The 20,300-nt window shown below is 42.5% G+C and overlaps 1 protein-coding gene across 1 annotated transcript in view; it reads left to right on the top strand.

The window, feature by feature from the left end:
• The first annotated feature begins 8,092 nt into the window (after positions 1–8,092).
• The window catches only part of TASP1 (taspase 1), a 102,968-nt gene continuing 90,760 nt past the window's right edge, over positions 8,093–20,300 (top strand). Inside the window, exons 1-3 of the mRNA XM_075267385.1 lie at positions 8,093–8,202; positions 11,786–11,841; positions 19,770–19,943. Coding sequence (XP_075123486.1) covers positions 19,799–19,943 — 145 coding nt within the window. The 5' untranslated portion in view covers positions 8,093–8,202; positions 11,786–11,841; positions 19,770–19,798. The remainder of the gene's footprint in view (positions 8,203–11,785; positions 11,842–19,769; positions 19,944–20,300) is intronic.

Raw genomic sequence — 20,300 nt, 5'->3', positions numbered from 1 at the left:
TATGAGGTAAACATGAATGCATGCCGCTGATCAGATCTGTTCTCTTCATCATCCGAGGAACTAAAAGTGAATTCTGGCATAAATCAAATGAATGGTTCTGTTTTTCCTGTATTCTTTTACATAGTACCACGGCCATAACCAATTTATGTGCTGATGTTTCAGAATTGTATTCCTACCAAAGGACCAGGAACCGGTTGCCAGGATTTTATACCAAGTCATAAATGCCTGTCAAAATTTCTTGGGTGTAAAGCTTTCTAGAGGTGAAATTCAACACCATAATATTTATAGAGGCAAATACCCCAGAAAGGAGAACTAAAATGACTAGTGTCTGTTGACATAAAACGAAAACTTTGTTGAAGAAGGAACAATGCCCATTAAAATAACTTAGGTTTAAAAGGTTACTTAACCTTTTAAAATGTAGAAGTAAATTTATTTTCATGCATTATATGGACTCTCCAAAATTTGTATAAATTATGTCTTAAAATTGCAAATTAAATGGAAATACAGTCTTGTTTACAAGGTTGAAGTGTACAATAGTTGCAATGGCGCTACAGCTATGATTTGGGAGCACATATAGACTGTTGGAGAACCCCCCACCTACTTTCTAAATAAACATAATTAATCAGAAATATAGATTTACCCATGGGGACATTTTCTGGTTATCTGTTGATGATCCATTTCCAGAAACGGATCGTCACTACTACCCCTCCCCCAATCCACCCCCTTATTAGAGGTGAGCGAACACTGTTCGGAACAGCCGTTCCGAACAGCACGCTCCCATAGAAATGAATGGAAGCGGCCGGAACGCGGGGGGTTAAGCGACCGGCCGCTGGCAAAGCGTACGTGCCAGGTGCTTCCATTCATTTCTATAGGAGCGTGCTGTTCGGATCGGCTGATCCGAACAGTGTTCACTCATCTCTACCCCTTATACTTTCCGCCCCACGCCTCTTCCTCAGGGACGGCTCTTCCTTCTTTACTGATTCTGTCAGTAGGAATGGGTGAGATAGCTCGAGAGATAAGAAGGGGGTGCATTGGAGGGAGGGAGAGATGAAGGTGGGAGAGTGAGTAAGGAGAGGAGAGCAAAGTGAGAGGGGTTAGTGAGAAAGTTACATAGCAGGAAGCTGAACCAAGTAAACAAATGCAGGAGATGTCAGGAGCTCCTGGGAATCACCCAAAACACGGCGAAAGGTATATGGGTGCATTTATTAACCCATTAATAGCTCTAAGACATAAAAAAAAAAAAAAAAAAAAAGATTTTTTGCCCGGAAAATCCCTTTAGGCCTGGGCTCCACGGACCAGAAACGCCGCGATTTGCCTGCAGTGGAGAGGCTGTGGGAAAAATCACGGCATTGTACAGTGCAGGCAAAGTGGATGAGATTCATGCGAATCCCATCCCCACTTTGTGGACAAGATCGCAGCGCGGACACGCTGCGATTTGCAAAGCCGTTGCGGCTTTGCAAATCGCAGCATGTCAATTATATCTACAGAAATGCCGGCGGCTTTCCCGTAAATATAATGTTAAGAGAAAGTCCGCAGAGGAAAACTCTGTGAACTTTCTCTTAAAAGTGCCACGGAAAGAACTGCAATATGTTCACGCAGCGATTTAGTGCTGCGGTACGGCCCGTGGGGCCTTAGTCTCAAGCTTGCCTTGGGACATCAATGTGGTTTATATACAGTATTTTCCAGAGATATTTAGTCATTAAGACCATTTGCATAAAAGGTAAATCTTCGTATATGTCTTAAAAAATCCATAAGAAATGTAACTATGGTGTGTATTATACCATGTTATATTAGCAGCACTGGTTTAAGGGGAGGCTACCACCTCCCCCAAGTTTATCTATCAGCACCATGTGTACAGAGCACATTACAGTAATAAACACCATTCTTCTGTGATGTATGTCACTTTTGTACATTTGGAGATAAAAAAAAAACTTTAAAGTCATATGCAAATAAGGCAGCTAGTGCAACGGAGGAAGACCCCTCGTATCTTCTGCCTGTGGCACCCCATGCAGTAAGAGTTGATCCTACAACTGCTTTGACATCACTCATCCTACTTGTGCAGCAACAGCAATGCTCACAAGTCCCGCCCCCAGTTCACCAACTGCCTAATTTACATAACACTTCAAAGTTATTTCCTCTAAATCTTATGGAAGACATACCAATCTGAGGTCCTGGTCAAACAACCGCTCAGAGTCCTTGGCGTTCTACCTGACCTTCTCTGTACATTGTACTTTTTGCAAGTTATTGTTTTAAAATATTGGTGCTATATCCTTGTCACCAAAGGTATTCTGAGCCTTTTTTATGACCTTGACTATTCTACTGGATTCTTCCTCATTTGTCATTCGTATTTTGTTTCTGGATTGTCCTGACTAATCTTGACTGCTGGTTTTTGGCCAGCAGAGTATTTTTATTTTTCCAGTTTATTACTATATATATATATATATATATATATATATATATATATATATATATATATATATATATATATATATATATATATTGCAGCTACTCCAAATACACAACCTGGGGTTTGTATCTGCTTTCACTCGGTCAGTGTTTTTTTTTTTTTTATCAGAGTTTGTGAGCAAAAACCAGGACTGGACACTACACAGAGATCATGTACTGTATAAAGAAATGTCTGAATCTGGAGGAGGTGCTACAGAAAAAGGATGAGACTACCTAATATAGGGACCTAGAGAAAAAAGACACCCACTTGGGGGAGGAGTTACTGATTGCCAATCAAACATAAAATCATGAGATTTTTTTCTGTTAGGTACCATTATTCAGTGGGTTGTCCGGGATAACTATAAAATCCTACACCAATCTAAACACCCTCCCCCTCCTACTTTCTAAATTACATTATTAATCAATGCCTATTTACCCATAACCTTGGGATGGTCATGTGATCGCCCCGGGACATTTTTTGACAATCCGTTTCCCCATTTCTGAAAACAGTTTGTCATTAGTACTTCCCCCCATCTACTCTATCATACTTACCCATCTTATTCCTGTCTAGGGTACCTTCCCTGGGGAGCGGCTCCTCCCTCTTCGATGACGTCGGCACGCACACACGCAATAGAGCCAGTGTCCTGGTTTAGTGCTGAATCCAACAATACATCTCTATTGTGCAAGCTGGAAGCCGGCGCGATAGAGAAGTATTCATAGCTACAGCACAGTGCTGGGCGTTCCCCACAGAAGTAAGACAGTTAGAAGACAGGTAAAGTATAATAGGATACGGGGGTGGACTGAATGAGTAAGGAAAGGTTAGCAGAGGGAGGAATAGCTAGTGAGACAGGGAGGGGTGTTAGGGAGGGAGGAGTGAGCTGGAGATAGTGTGAGAGCCTACAACTACCATAATGCATTGCAGCAGGAAGCTACACCATGTAAATAAATTTAGAAGATACTAGACCTTCCCAGAGAATCCCGGAAATCACTCAAAACACTGCTAAAGTTATATGGGTGCACTTAATAACCCATTAATAACACTAACCGACCTTTTTTTTTTTTTAAAAAAATATCTTTTTGCCCAGAAAAACCCTTTAAGGGTTAGTTCACACATAAATAACGTGTGGCTTATTTTGGCACCAGAAAAAAAAGCTTCCTGATTAGGAAGCTTTTTTTGGACCTTGCCAAGCTTTTTTTGGAGCTTTTTTTGTAAAAACAGCTTAAAAAAAAAAAGCCAGGCTGTTTTCCCCTCCTGTAAAGTGAATGGGCTGAAAAAAAGTGTTGCCTTTTTTTGCAAAAAAGCGCGTCACTTATTTTTTCAAAAAAACGCGCGATTTTCGCCTCCCATTCACTTCTATTGCTTTCTTCAGCCGGAAAACGCCTGAAGAAAGGTCATGTCGCTTCTTTTTCTCTGCTATCAGAAAAATCTGCTAGCAGACAAAAAAAATCTAGCAGTCTACATAGACCACTATTGTAAAGCGGCTGATTTTGAAGCAAAATCCGCTGTCAAAATCAGCCTCTTTGCCCCCGTGTGAACTAGCCCTTAGTAGTAATGAATTATAGTGTGTTCATTGTTTGAATACACACTTGATAAAGGGGTTGTACCCCGAAACGTTGTAGATGTAGTGTTTGTGCAATTCAATACAGATCATCGTTCACTGGACAAGCTCAGACTTCTCGTCCTTCTTCTGGAGCACCTCCTCCATATTCCTTGATCTACGGTTTGTCGTCTGGATACCATGTCCTGAGGCGAGTCGATGACCATCTGTTTACCGATACCAGCATTGATCTATACATGCTGTTATAGTAGTTGTGACTATTCGCAACCACTGAAGATGCGAGTACTGGCCTAGAGCCCTGCTCCTTTATATTTCTTGCACATCTGTTGATCCAACAGTATTACGCTATGTGCTGCTCTGCGTTTCCTTGCCTATAGAATCTATCTACATGGCAGGGTTTGATGTGTTGGGTTTTGTTGACAGACTCCCTTTAATAAATTCCCTTCAGTGTGTATTACAGTATATAGACATACATATACAAAGAACAGGATTACAAATGACCAACATACCCCATACATGTGCAACCTGTTAGCAACTGCCAATCTAACTGATGTATTATGTACATTTAGGATGATGGCGCTGATTAATAACCCCGTCACAAAGGATGGCGAGGTGTAAATAATATACTAATCATTACTGTATATATTTCGATATATCACTCATGGATTTTAGGTAAATTCCTGATTAATTGGGACACACTAACCAAACACACAGTTTTAACTTACCTTACCATGTTCACGTTGTTAATAAATCACATCAAGACATTTCTGCTTTGGTTTACAATATACTTGCCGTAAGAACCACCGCTATGTAATTAAAATAGTAAGAAAAAAAAAGGACTTAATGCATAAAAGGAAAGAAAAAAAATTCATTGTAGCTGTTTTTACAAATGGCTTTCATTATAAGAAACCTATTTTTATAAAAATGTGTCTTTTTAGACAGAAAAACAAGCCCAAATCCCTGACTGCAACCTTCTTACGGCAAAGTAAGATGATTAACTCTGATTCTGGAACTTAAAGGAAAGTCTCAAATAACAAAATTACATGGACACAGTGATCAATGGACACAAATGAGGCCCAAATCCATAAATCAGAGCAATCACATCAGGTTTCTTCTGGGAAATCCCTATTGTAAAGCACAATAACAAAGACATAATGATATAAATCTTGTTGGGAACTGGGACGGGTCTTTAGTGGTTTCATTCGTTAGGTAAATGTATCAATCTGTGACTGATGAGCATATAGAATGGAGATGGTAATCGCGTACATTTATTTTCTATAGTTGCAATATAAATGGATAATTATAATTACATGTATGTTAATGTGATAATGTGCCCTGCTGCATACGCATAGCTGTGTTGTACGATTGACTTTTGACGTAATTGTTGCATAAACGTACTTGTGCTGAACTGATGTGGGGCAGAAGACGGAAACTGGCCGGATTGGCTAAACCGGAGACCGGGTACAGATGTGAACCCGCCCTTAGGAGTCCTGGGTATACATTAGTGAAGTGCACAGATCCTTCATCAGCTGACTACAGAGGAATACAAGTGAATACTGAGATACAAATGACATATTTAAACTCAGCGCATTTTTACCTATACAGACACTGGTTTAGGAGGGAGTTCCATGGTGACACTTTTGCATAAATTCTGCACTGTGGAGTCACAGATGGAGTTGAGGAGTGAAAGTCAGTTTTGGATGGAGCTGTTACAAACATACTGATACCAATGTTGGCTTCAAAATAAAATAATTTAGTTATTTATATAAATGTGATAAAATTATTGATGTTACTATTTTCATTAATAGTTCAACTATATGTAGCGCTATAGTGCCATGTAGGGTCATTAAACTCTAAGTTCTGACGTGTTAGGGGAACTATTACCACTACCACCATGTAGCTCTGCACCAACCTAGGAAGTTGAGTCCAAGGCCACCCCTGGCAACTCCCACCCTCCAGATCCCTCCAAAGGGTTACTGCAAAAGTGTGCACAAATCCACTGTGAAAATCTGCAGCATGCCGCCACATAGATTTTTTTCTACTATATGTTGATAAGGCTTTTTTTTTTTTAAAGAGGACCTTTCATGGTTTGGGGCACAGGCAGTACCATATAGTGCTGGAGAGCCAACAGTGCTCTGAATTCAGCGCACTGTCGGCTTTCTCGATCTGTGCCCCGGGTAAAGAGCTATCGGTCCCGGTACTGTAGCTCTTCACAGTCAGAAGGGCGTTTCTGACAGTTTGTCAGGAACATCCTTCTGTACAAGCAACGCCTATCGCGCTGTACAGTGTGAACGGGGAGGAATGCCCCCTCCCTCTGCTCACAGTGCTTTTCCATAGACGAGTATTATCAGGAGGGGAGGGGGCATGCAGGACAGGAGCATAGCGATGTTGCAGGCATCTGTGCCGGCGTCTACACTCCCCGGCATCCGCCTCTCTATTACAGTGGATGCCAGGTCTGTATTCACATATGCAAAGCCAAGCGGCGAGATGCCGCTGGCCCTGCGTGCACGCTCATAGATCAGTCTAGCCTTCACAATGCGAATACAGACCCGGCATCCGCTGTAATAGAGAGAGGCGGATGCTGGGTCTGTATTCGCATTGTGAAGGCTAGACTGGTCTATGAGCGTGCACGCAGGGCCAGCGGCATCTCGCCGCTTGGCTTTGCATATGTGACCCCGCCCACCAATGACGCAACAAAGCCGGAAGAAAGAAGAATTTACAGCAACTAAGACTGGTGAGTATGCGACGTGGGACAACCCCTTTAATGGTCTGTGGAACAGCGCTGCAGTACATACCCTCACCGCAACAGTTTGTACAGTGAGTGACCAGCTTGACTAGAGGTAAACACAGCATATGTTTATTTACTAGTTTACATCACATTGGATCAATAAAAGTTATCGTGTTCAAAAAAGGGTTATTCCAATCTTGACAAATCATGACAAGACAAGAATAGCTGGCTGCAAGTCCTAACCATCTGGGCAGGACTTCTAGAAACAACCATGTGGCACTTCTCTACATCACATCAAACTTCAGCACTCCAGCTGTTGTAAAACTACAACTCCCAGCATGCATACTTGCTCCGCTGTTCTTGGAACTCGTATGGAAGTGAATGGAGCCTGTTGGGAGTTGTAGTTTTACATCAGCTGGAGTGCTGAAGGTTGCTGACCCCGGCTCTACATGGTTCCCATAACTCTCATATAGACTACAAGCTATAGAAAGAGTATAACACAGTTCGGCTATGCAACCAGCCAGTGGTGTAACTAGGAATGGTGGGGCCCTGTGGCGAACTTTTGACATGATGTTGCGTCTCGCTCCTGATTAGTCCAAAAGGGAGACTTGAGCCGTGAACCCCTTGGCTGATTCAGCCACGAAATCTGCGGCAAGATTGAGCAGGACATCCATTGAAAACAATGTGAGGAGGATTCTGGGAGGAATCTGCTTCGGGGGTAAAATGTGAACAAAGCTTTAGTCCCGCTCCCGGCAATATATTCAGACTCGTAAATCCTGCCACTATAGCTGTGAAACATGTTTTAGTGAATGGGGGATAAGGGACCCCTGCCCAGTAGAGATGGCTACCTCTGCACCCCCTAGGGCTATGCCACTGCCATTTTTCCTGTCATGCAGCTGTGGAAACCACAGCAAACTTGGACAGGACACACATTTTTCAGCGTGCCGTAAATGAAGCGATCGTCTCTGCCTCCTACACTCCGGGAGCTGAGGCAGCGCCACCTACAGGTGTCACCACGCATCTGATTTACACCACTTCATTCTAGACTCCACCTTGTCTCCTATACAATGCAGAGCAGATTCGGGACAATTAGGAGATGATTTAGGGGCGGTAGACAGCTTTGACCCAAGTGGAGCATACCGCCATACTATCACCTCACATTACTACCATCCTGGTTACAGCTCTGAACCAGTTTGTAGCGTTTACTACATGTCATTGTATGGGCGGATTGTACAGAGCAGGTATACCGGTCAGGTATACACACTGTTCACACAGCAGCGCGGCTCCTCAATAACAAACGCGTCACGACATTCCGCTCGCCCTCAGAGACGCGCGCCGTTTGATGTCACGTGACCCGCCACCCACCAATAGGCATCACGCATGCGCAAATGCCAGCCGGCTCCGGGCTGCTGCTGGGACGGAGGGGCCTGCTGCTGGGGCCGGGGGCAGACACATCAGCGCGGGTTGCCTGTGAGTGTTCGGTACCACGTCCCCAACTCATACAGGGCCTCGTCTGTAGCCAGTCACCACTTTCATGCCGCAGGGCAGAGGGCACGGCGTAGTGACCTGTAGCTGCTCATCTTCTCAACTAAACTACAACTCCCAGCATGCTGTTGCATAGAGGCTGGTTAGCTTGTTGCTGGGAGTTGTAGTTCTGCAGGAGCTGCTCAGGTGTGGGGCTGTGCAATCTTTTGCAGGGCATGTTGCATGGAGCTGGGCTTCATCTTGCAGATTTTGAGATGTTACTGACTTTAAGTTTTACCTTCTTCACCTTGCAGAAAGCCTTTTGGGGTCTGTAGCCCCGCAGGTCTTAGTTTGAGGTCCCATAGAGGTTCTGTTTTAGGTTTGCACTTGTAGGGTCTCTTTCCAACAGATGCTGAAATAGTGTTTATGGTATACCTCCGCAGGTACGCACCAAAATACCTCTATCCAGCTCTATGGGAAAGCATAGTAGACTATAGAGAGGCATCCCACAAAGAACCATAGACTTCTCCTATCTTCACATCTGTGTTCCGCTGTCCTTTGTAACATAATAGACTATAATGGGATTTGTTGGGTGTTTTAAAATTAAAATGGCGTATGAAAAAGTTGCAGCACTTTTTTTAATCCGGCAAATTTTAGCAGTTGCTGTAATGGAGTCTCCACATGGAGTTGGTGATACAGATGTGAACCGACCCTGAGCTGTCCACAGCATGGAGGTCTGACCACAGGGGCCCCTAGGATCCAGAGAATACCCGTCTGAATGGAAGCGCTCTGCTCCTCTATTCAACTCTATAGGGCTGCCAGGGATCACCGAGAAGTCCTATAGACATTACCAATGTGGCAGCACTCCATCAGATAGGGGTAAAAGGGTCAGATATTTTGCACATATCCTGTGGCTAGATGGTAAGTTGTAACGTGCCACAACCCCTTTAAGAGTCTATGGTCAACTGTATAGTAAACTGTAGTCCAGAACTGCAGCACCAAGTGGGATGTCACGACTATAACATGACCTGTATTAAAGGGTTAATCCCATCTGGGACAAGTAACCATATCGGCATACATGTCTTGGTGCAACAAATCCACAGCAATCACTTTTATACGTACGCATAGTACTTTAACCGCCGTAGCTAAGGGTTATTCCTTTCTCAAGGGTCATATTCAGACTTGTAGCTGAAGCTAACAGAAGTTTTTTATTCAATACATTGCTTTACGTATCTTACTCTGTTTGCCAGATTCAGCTGAATTTCTCTCCTTATTGTTTACAGCCGGTTGCCTAGGTCATAGACCTGCTCACGTGTTTGCATTGATGCCTGATAACAGTTCCTACTCCTGCCCTCTATATTCTCTAACATCTTACTGCATTTGAATTTCTGCCTGATAAGGTCTAGATAAATTTCTTTCCAAGTGTCTCTGTTATCTGTGTATGTAAATCCAGCGATAAATGTGACATTCAAAGCTGGAATGAATTGAAGACTAGAAAGTGGAAGGCTGCGGAAATCCTGAGATGAGAGAACCCCTTTAATTGCCGAAAGATGTAAGCAATGCTGTGCTCTGTACTTGGGTCTACTAAAGGGGATGTCCAGGAATTTGGTTTTATGGCTTATTTTTATGGACTCCCACCAATCACATATTTATAGCTTATCCCAAGGATTGGCCATAAAAACACAAATTCCTGGACAATTCCTTTAATAAAGAAGCGCATCTCCGGCAGCGAAACTATGGCAGCTAGGAGCTGAGATAGATCTGAAGCTTCTCAAAAATAGTGCAGGTGAATATAGTAAACTTTGTAATATATCTTTGTTAGAGAAATAGTCCCGTCTCTATCAGGTTGAATTACTTCTGTTATATACAGGGTCGGACTGGGGTGTCTAGGACCCACCGCCAGGACCCTGCAGATCAGCAGTACCGAGACACAATGGCTAAAGGTAATAACATGTCCGGAGCCATGCTGCTCACGCACTATACCATGGGCACCACTGCACTACCTAAACCTACCGCTACACCTTCTATGGCAAGTGAACAGCGCGGCTCCTAGAAATGTTACCATTACCTGTAGCTGCTCTGTCTTGGAAAAAGCTGGCTGATCTGCAGAGGTCCTGGCTGTTGTATCATCACAGATGTAATATTAATGGTCTATCCTAAGGACAGGCCATCAATATTAGAAACATGGGTAAATCCTTTAAAGTGGTTGTCCAAATATTGGAGCAACTCGTGCCAGGCGGGAGGTGTAAAATAAAAAAAGCATACTCGCCTGTCTCCGTTGTCCGCAGCCAGTGTCCGTTCAGTCTCGTGCTGGCGCCTCCTTGCTGGGAGTCCTGCACCTCATGTGAAAAGAAAAGAAAACAAAATCCCCGGCACCGAGCCGTTCTGTGCATAATACCCTTGGTATATAAATGAGAAAAATAGAGCAAAACAGGTGTCCGCTCACCTGGCTTGGTTGTGTTTGACACAACAACCAATAGACATGATAAACAAGAAACCAGTAGGGAATCGGAAGGCAGCCGCTGATAACAGTCTCAGGGACGTCAAACAAAGATAGAGGAAAGGACCAGCCTTGCGGAGGACAGGCAGAAATTCAGCGCTCACCCAGTTATGAAAAAAATGGAAGGCAACTTTATTAGGCACCACGTGTTCCGGGCAGACCGCCCTTTTTCAAGTGCAATATTGATCCCGCCACTATGGACAAATTATGGGCCAGTCCGACCCTAGTTATATAAATCTATGGAGAGGGGAAGGAGGAGGAGGCTGCTGGAAAATACACACAAATAACTGCAGCTTCTAAACTCTGCTACACTGTGAGTGAAAGAACTGTTTTGACACTGCTGTATCTTTCAAGATATGACTTTATTTCTACTTAGGCAGTAAATCAATTAAAGAGGAACTTTCATGTTCTCATCAATGTTATATTAATTTTGGCACCGATATCTCCCCACTGTCAGGCTATGTTATAGTACAATTATAGCCCAGCCATGATGCTAGGCTGTAAAGCTTTCTGACGGTGGGGAGATATTGTTGCCGAAATTAATGGGACCGATATCTCCAGCAGTGGGGCACATACTAGGAAAGCCGACAGGGCACCGAATTTAGAAATTGACTTTCTAGTGGTATATAATACCGCACATTGATGAGTCCATGAAAAGTCCTCCTTAAAAAGCTGGTTGCAGCCTCTTCCCCTCTCCATAGACTTCTGTGTGAAGCTGAGTAAACAGTTGGAGTAAAGATAAGGAAAAATAGAGCAGCTTGATAAGTAGAGAGGAAATTTATTTAAGGAAATTTTCCTGGTCAACACGCTGATGTAAACTAAGAGCAGTGTCAACAGAGTTGTACAAAGTACGGGTCTATTAGTCTCCAGGATTTTTTGGTGGTTAAAGGGGTTGTCCAGGAATAAAGCAACTATTAGGAGATGCTAAGAACTGAGGTTTGTAGAAGTGGGGAAAGTTCCTGTTTAAAATGAGGTAAGAATTGGTTCATAGCCATGACATTGGGTTCCACGATGGGTGTACTTACTTATTTAGGGACTATTGCACTTCATGAGCCAGTGTAGATCATTTTGTATATTTTTATATTGCAGGTTGAAGAATGAACCTTTTTGTGAGTTGAAGGTATCCTAGACATCAAGTGAAGCATGTGAGTATCGGTTATATTTATCCCATCTGTTACTATCAATTACGTGCAGTAAAATCTTGAGAAAAATTTCTTATTGATTTTCAGCATGGGCCTCCTTCTTGCTATTGCACTAGGGTTGGTTGTCCATAGTGCAAGGGAGAAGAGCTGGGTGATTTTTCAACAATTGCTGAGTAGCATGAATTTTCAGATACATTATTACCTTCCTGATCATGTAGAAATTATATGTAGGGCGCTGTGACCGGGGCATTCCTAAACTTAGGCCGGGGACCCACGGGGGCGGAAATGCTACGATTTGCCCGCAGTGGAAACGCCGCAGTAAAAATCACGGCGTTTTACAGTACTTGCAAAGTGTATGGGATTCATGCAAATCCCAAGCCCACTTTGCAGTAAAAACCGCTGCACAGACACGCTGCGATTTCCAAAACCGTTGCGGTTTTGGAAATCACAGCATGTCAATTATATCTACAGAAACTCTGGCGACTTTCCCGTAGATATAATTGTAACAGAAAGTCAGCAGAGTAAAGCTCCGTTGAACTTTCTGTTCAAAGCGCTCTAGGAAGAACCATGATGTGTTCCCGCCACAGTTTTTCCTGCAGTGCTTTAGAGCTGCAGAATGTCACGTGGGGCCTTAGCCATACTGATACAGTGTTTTTGGTTTTTTTTTTTCTTTCTAAGACTGCCTATAGACATAAAACACCACCCCTTATTCTAACTAGCCCTCTCTTGCCCCAAGCCAATCGAGGTGCGTGCACAGTATTATTATGGAGCCCAGACCAGTATCCTAATTTTCATATTTAAAGGGATTTTTTCCATGAACATAACCTTATGTAAATTTGTAAACAGTTAAAAGTACATTTTTGTAAATTTTATAATTCATTAAAAAAAAAAAATAAAAAAAATCATGCCTGGTTTTCTGACAAGTTCCAGACCATGGAAAGTTCCTGCTATCCATTGGCTAAATGGAAATCTCTTAAACAATGCAAAAACTTTTTTTTTTTTTTTTCAATTGTAATTTTTTTTATTACATTTTGTAACAAAGAGACTATACAAAGAAGTTCCGCAAAGCATTTATAAAATAAGCAGGCCCACAACAAAGGAGCCACACAGCTCAAATGAGAAAATACAAATGCAATGACATGAAACGGGGAGACACAAGACAAGAACCAGAAGGAAGGGGAGGGATAGAGAAAGGGGACTCCTCTCCACATTACAGTTAAGTCAAAAATGGAGCTGAAGAGGTGTGGGCCCTACTCCTAGGCCTAAAGGTCGTGAAGAGCCCAAAAAGTATCTTCCAGATCTTATACAACTTCTTTATTAAGCATAAGAACAGTCGGGGTCTCAAGAGTTCTAATCTCCTGTATCCATGAGTATAAATCCTGCAGTTATGGGGGAGAGTCTCCAATATTATCAATGAGGCCACAAGCAGTCACTGGAGAAAGTGTTTGCTAAAATGTTCAAATGCCATATTTAGTAGGAACATCTTAGGGAACAAGGGGAGATTAACCTCAACACCCACTCAACCTGGTGCCAGAATGGCTTAAGAAATGGGCATAACCAAAACAAATGGAAATATGTCAGCTGGAATGGTCTTAGCTGCGTGTCTCCAGATGATAGTACATAACTGGTCAGATACAAGTTCCCCCAGATAATTCTCACTTTTATGCACGTAGGATGAGCGGGAAACTTCTCAGGGAGACGATCAGAGTGAATCCCATTGATGTCAGAGATAAGACCAGCAGAGGAACAATTAGACTTACACAAGCTTTCAAAACTGGTGGAGAGGGACACCCAGGAGTCTCTAAAAAAAATAGTATTTTCTAAATGATGTATCTGAATATAAGTAAATTCGCAAGAGGAAGGAAGAGAAAATCTGGATTGTAGATCGGAAAATGGGAGTAGAGGACAGGTACGATGGTCTGTGATGTCAGCAAAGCAGAACAAGCCAGCTTTTAGCCACAGACCTGATACTGTTGCTGTCAAACAACATAGAAGAAGATGGTGGAGGACAATGGGAAACGGGCAGTACATGAACGCCAGACATCTCTGGTTAGTGCCATAAGGCCCAGGAGCGAGCCAGATGACAGACCATAAGGGTTTGTCCAGAGAAGAGAGATGGGATGATAAGGGGCTAACCACAGCTTCTCATAAACTATGCAACATTTTTAACGATTTATATAAAAACTAGCAATACCCGCGACTTCGTCCGCAGCCCCCTTCCCCCCCTAGGCAAGACACCTGCAGTGCGGGCCAGGCCCCTCCCTCCTGCCCTGCGGCAGCCGCGTACCCAGTCCCCCCATTTTGCCCCACGGGCAACCTAGAACTCGCTTCCCCCGCAGCCTCGCACACCTCACTCGCCACCCCGACTTGCCTTGACCTCCTGAAAGGCGCCCCCGGACTCCCAACCTCCCTCTCTCCCAAATGGGACTCCGCAACCCCATGCTCCCCCCCTAACTGTGAGGCCGGCTTTCCACGCCAACCCCTCGCGAGCCCGGTCCCCACTTCCTCCCTCCGTGAGGCCGGCCTTCAATGTTTTTTTTTTTTTGCTTGACTCGAGTATAAGCTGAGGGGGACTTTTTCAGCGCAAACACTGTGCTGAAAAACTCTGCTTATACTCGAGTATATACGGTAGTTAATAAACTAATACGATTGTATGACCGTGGTTTGTAAATAACTTATTAGACATGTCCCAGTGATTTCATTAGCAGGGAGAAAGGGAAGTTACATCACTGTTGCGTGCCGCTCTCCACTACTCATCTGTGCAGTGCTGCAGCAGTGACTAGACACAATTGTAAGCCATCTTTGCTGTAGACGCCCCCTCTATTCCTTAATTGATGTTATGCCTGCATTTTATGTTATTAAAGCTTAAGCAACTCTGCATAATTGGGTAGTACAGGTGAATATAAAAAACTTTGTAATATATATTATTAAAGAAATATGTTTTCTTCTCCACTTTTCAGGCAGAGTTACTTTGTATATATTAGTCTACAAAGAGGGGAGTGGGAAGGAAAATATCACTGAAATAATTTCTGCTGCTACAGTCTGTTACTCTTTGCTCCTTGAACACTACTAGGCTTGTAGATAAGAGGCTACTAGTGTGCAGAATGAGACAATAAATCAATTAACTAATGGGGAGCAGCCTCATACTCTACTCCTCCCTTCTCCATAGAGGTCCATGTGTGAGGCTGAATAGACTAAACTTATGTAAACAAGCAGTCACTTATGGAGATAAGGACGATTAGAAAAGTTTAATAAGTAATGAAGGAAACCATGTCCTTAAGATATATAGCACTATACATTTTATCCCTCTCTGTGTTTGCGCTTTAACTCTTATTCAAGGCCTTATATTTTGTAGTTAAATAAGATTTTTTGATCAGTTTTTTTTTCTTTTTGATAAATGAGATGAACAGACGATATCCATTCTGGCATCTCTAATGTAAGGATTATTGCGTTCACATGTAGAATAAATAATGTGCTAATCTTATTTATGGGTGATTTCGGATGTGGCACTACCAATTGTGTTTTATTTTTTATTTTTTTCATTAACATGGGGAAAAATTGTCTATTTACTTTTTTGTCTGTAAAACCACTTAGGTGCTGCGGTCAGCTTTATCTGCTGCATCTAAGGGGTTTAATGGCAAGTATGCTTTCTCATTGATAATGGGGTGGGGGTGATATAATAAACAAAAGCCCCATGTACCCCCTTCCCCTGGAGGCACAGGGACAGGAGAATAAGAAATCCTTCTCCTTTCCCTGCACACAGTCAGCTGCATGTGTTTCCAAGACAGTGACTGAAATGAGAGCAGCGAGTATATGCAGCTCCTCTTCATCCAGTGATAATTTGGAGTCTACTGGGGTTATAGGCATGGTCTAGGCTTTAAAACAAGACTAAATATGAGCTTTAGCCCTTGTGGCAGCAGAGGTAGTAAGTGCTGGAAGTGGATCAAACTGTGAGGGGTTGTTTTAATAGAGTGGACTACTTGTCAGTCCTGTTTCTGAGCCACGAGGACTTTAACTCATATTCTGTTCTTGTTTTAAAGTGAAGAATCTTGCTTGTAGCCTAGGGGTTATCTGAGCTTTAGCAGAAAAATGTATATGTATGTATGTGTATATATATATATATATATATATATATATATATATATATAATAGCTAATATAGGGAAGCAAAGAAACACATAGGTACCTTCTAACCAGCTGCTTTTCTAGTTCTGAAGGTCCATGGTGCCCTGCCAGTCTGATTACTTTGGCTGGAACAACGGTCATGTGGCGTTATGGGCTAGTGGCATGTACATATTTGGTGCCACCAGGACTTTTCCTTATTCAAATTACATTAGGTCTCCCAATAAAAAGAACTCTGGAACTGGATTAAGGTGTGGGTGTGAAAATTTATGTTCGGTAATAGAACGTTTATTAGGTTGAGGATTAAGTCTGTGCCACCAAGTATGATGAAGAGAAAAGTCTATAAAGAAATTATAAACCTCTTAAGAAAGAATCGAAAGGAACAAAGGAAGCAATTTGTGCTTAGGCAATGAAAAGAGGTTTCCTTCTGTTTAGACTGGCTGTCCTGAAATACTGCACATAGGGCAGTAACCTAGGTATCAAAAAGACTGGCAAGCAGAACTGAACCAGAACCAAAATGCACATTGAGTTTCTTCTAGCGCCAGTGAGAAAACATCAAGTCAAACCAGTGTATTGAGATCCCCAAGAAAAGTGTCTGGAATGGAAAATCTTACATCAAAAGTAGGGATTAACATGGTGCAGTCATCGCCTTACCAACAATTTGTCTTGGAACAATCCATTTGGGAACTGGAGAAAGTGACGTTAAAAAAAGCTACTTTACAGCCCAGTGGTTCTGGTAAGAAAACCAAGAGGAGCAATCTGAGACCCAAATTTTTATAAATGTATTCATTTATGAAACTACTTTATAGTCTGAAGAGCTTTCTATCAATAATCACTTTCTTCTTTTCAGAAGTTTGGCAGCCGTTGATGTTATTACTTTGCTTCTAAACTAAGTTAGGTACAACTTTGTCCATAAAATGGATCTTCTTTACCAAATAGAACTTGTAGCCTACGTAGCGGAGACGTGCGTGCACTGAAATAACAAAAAACCCAGATATTCTCTTTACACTTTATCACTTCCCTCTAGGGTAGTTTTGTGTCCCCTCTGCCCAGCTCCATTTTTAGTGTACGTGAAACAAATTTGAGAAGTGTAGAGCTTAGGTTGGGTTGTTTGTTGCGGCAGAAACTTTCTAGTGTTTTGTCTGTTTGTAATGGTTATCCTTAGGTCCGTGGAGGAAAACTCTGCAAACTTTCTGTCTAAAGCGCTGTGGGAAGAGCTGCGATGCGTTGCCGCCGCGTTTTTTCCGCAGTGCTTTTTTGCTGCAGGACATCCCGTGAGGCCTTAACCTAATACTCTTTGTTATTCTCTTGCTAATGATGAAGACAAGGGGGAGATGGACATTGTATCTCAGTGTTATAAAAATGCACTAGAAATGTTATGTTTAATGCTAATGCATCAGGTAACCTAAAGACTGCTGATGGCCGCCTATATGGAAGGTATTGGTTGCTAGCAAGCTCAAAATCTGGTGATCGTGTTGATGAAACGAGTGACAAAAAGTCCAGAATTTCTACTACAGTTTCCTGTATTTCACAATTTTTATAAAAAAAAAGTACAATGAAAATCTCAAGTGTTCTGCCAGAAGCCTGTCTACTGATCTTTATATACACACGGACATTATGAAGGACGATCACAAGTAAAATATTGTTTATTTGAGAAGATATTTTATGATTTAAGAAGTCTGACATCCCAGATGTTTAAAGCATAGCTCCAGTAATAAATGAATAGTGCATTTCAATGTAAGAAACTTATCTTAAGATGTTTCCTTCATCGCTTATTAAGCTGTTCTTCTCCTTCTTATCTTCTTCCTGACTGCTTTGCTTATATTATATCTGTCTACTCTTCAGCCTCACACATATAAGTTTATGGAGTAGGGAGGGGCTGAGCAGAATTCTGCTGGCTGGCAAATTGATTTATTGCCTCATTCTGTGTATTGTCAACTCCTTATCTACAACTTAGCAGTGATAATAATAATAATAATTATTATTATAAGGAAACTAGGAACAGCAGAGTGTAACAACAGCAATTATTTGAGTGTCTTCTCTATCCACTCCTGTCTTCATAGACTAATATGGAAAAAGCAACTGCCTGAAAAGTGGAGAAGAAAACCAATTTCTTTAATAAGATATATTACAAAATTTATTTTCACCTGTACTATTCATTTAGGAAAAGTTGTTTCTAAGCGGTCACATAAAAATGCTGATATATAGCTTTGTAGTAAAAGATTTAATATAGCTTGTCATTTATTTCCCATACTCTCTGCTCATTTGGGTTTAGGAGTCCAGTAGGCGGTCCTACTCTGTTTCTGATGTTAATTCTATATAAACTAACAGAAAATCCTGACATTTACGGAGTAAGACCGTGTTCTGAACTCCAAAGCTGTTAGGAACCAAATGCAGTACAAGACAGATAGCCGAGACACCCCTGCACACTATGGGAAAAAGTGTTGAGCATCTGGCGCCTCCTGAACCGAGCTGAAACCAGCCTCCAGAGGTTTTCACCAGAGCTCCTGATGGCGGAGATAGACTTGGCTGCTTCCTTTGGCTAGAATCGCAGCAGTTTTCGAAGGTGCGGGACACGCAGCGCATCACAGGTCACAGCAAGCCCCTAAATCTGAAAACCACTCACCTGAGTACGTGTAGAAGTTGATGGAAAACCGGAAGCAAAGGAGGATGCAGTAGAAAACATTATCCAGGAGGGGGCAGATGTTTAATATAGCTTAGTCCTTCAGTCCAAGTTGGCAACAGGAGGTACTGCAGTACAAGGGGATGAGACGAGAGAGAAGTCAGCAGGCTGGGTCAGAATCAGGAGGTCACGCAGTACAAAATCGGAGGTCAAGGAGAGGTGGTCAAGGAGGCAAGCAGTGGTCACAATAGGAGGGAATGGGGGTACAAAATCGGCAGGCAGAATATGCAGTCAGGAAACTGTACCAGGAACATAGTGTAGGAGCCAACACCCAGAGAATCAGAATAGCTAGTGAGTAGGAGCAGCAGAAGTAACGAAATATAGGCTCTGTGAATCACTGTCTTGGTTGGAGTTTTTGTCAACATTCTAGTGAGCTCTTTGGAACCATATGAACCTTACTGTTAAAGGGGTTGGCCAGGATAAACTGAAAATTAACCGCTAAACTAAACTCCCTGCCCAACTTAAAGGGGTATTCCCACGTCGCATACTCACCAGTCTTCACTGCTGTAAAATCTTCTGTCTTCCTGCTTTGTTGCGTAATTGGTGGGCGGGGTTACATATGCAAAGCCAGCGGCGAGATGCCGCTGGCCCTGCGTGCACGCTCATAGATGGTGAGACCAGTCTAGCCTGCACAATGCGAATACAGACCCGGCATCCGCTGTAATACCTTGTGAACAAAGGCAGAGGATGCAGCAGCAGCAACCAGAGACACCCAGAAATCACTCCCAACACTGCTAAAGGTATATGGGTGGACTTATTAACCCATCACTAGCACTAACAGACCTTTCTTAAAAAAGAAGATTCTGCCTGGAAAACACCTTTAACGCTTATATCTTTGGAGCAAAGGCAACACCTTTGTTGCTCCAAAAAGCATATTTGCATATTGATAAAAATGCTGTTAAATTAGCAGCAACTCACGAGGAAAAACACTGTTTGATTCTGGTGAGCCTAAGTGAACCTAACCTATCTGCTGGATTGATATCATGGTTCTGGTGGCAGACTCATTTTACAAGCCAGAGTCCCCCAAGTGATAACTTATATAATGAAACTCTGCATGTTATATTTTGTTTTCTGTAACTACTGGCAAAAAATAATTTTATTTCATTATTCTGCATGTTTCTCTCTAGGACAGCGATGATAACCTTGTGGTACCATTATGGAGAAGGCTGTAAATACATCAGAGCCATTGCCTTCTAAATCATCTCAGGTTTCCAGTAAAAATGAGACGGACTCGACCAAAGAAGTAGACTCCAGTAAAATACAGAAGGGGAAGCGAGCGGGGTTTGTTCTGGTGCATGCGGGTGAGTAGTGATCAATAGTAAGAAGATGTAAGGGTATGTTCACACAGTTTTTAGCAGGTGAATTTTGAGGTGGAAAACTGCCATGCATTTTTTTTTTTTTAAGTGTTTTTGTTCGACCTATTCATTTCAGTGGGCTTTACAAGGCAGTGTGCCATGGGCCAGGTTAGTGTTCTATTTGGATTTTTCCTGTTTAGCACACTGACTCATTTTTATCGGCCCACGCACACGACCGTGTATTTTACTATTCAGTGTATGGCCGACAGTCCGTGCTTCAGTAGCTCCTATTCTTTGAATAATTGGGCCTGCGGAAACATGACTGCTGCACAAGCGGCACATGGATGATAGGAGTTTCATCAG

Source organism: Leptodactylus fuscus, chromosome 3 (assembly GCF_031893055.1).
Source record: "Leptodactylus fuscus isolate aLepFus1 chromosome 3, aLepFus1.hap2, whole genome shotgun sequence".
NCBI classification, from domain to species: domain Eukaryota; kingdom Metazoa; phylum Chordata; class Amphibia; order Anura; family Leptodactylidae; genus Leptodactylus; species Leptodactylus fuscus.
Note: the sequence above shows the minus strand (reverse complement) of the source record. Positions and strands in the feature narration are given on the sequence as shown.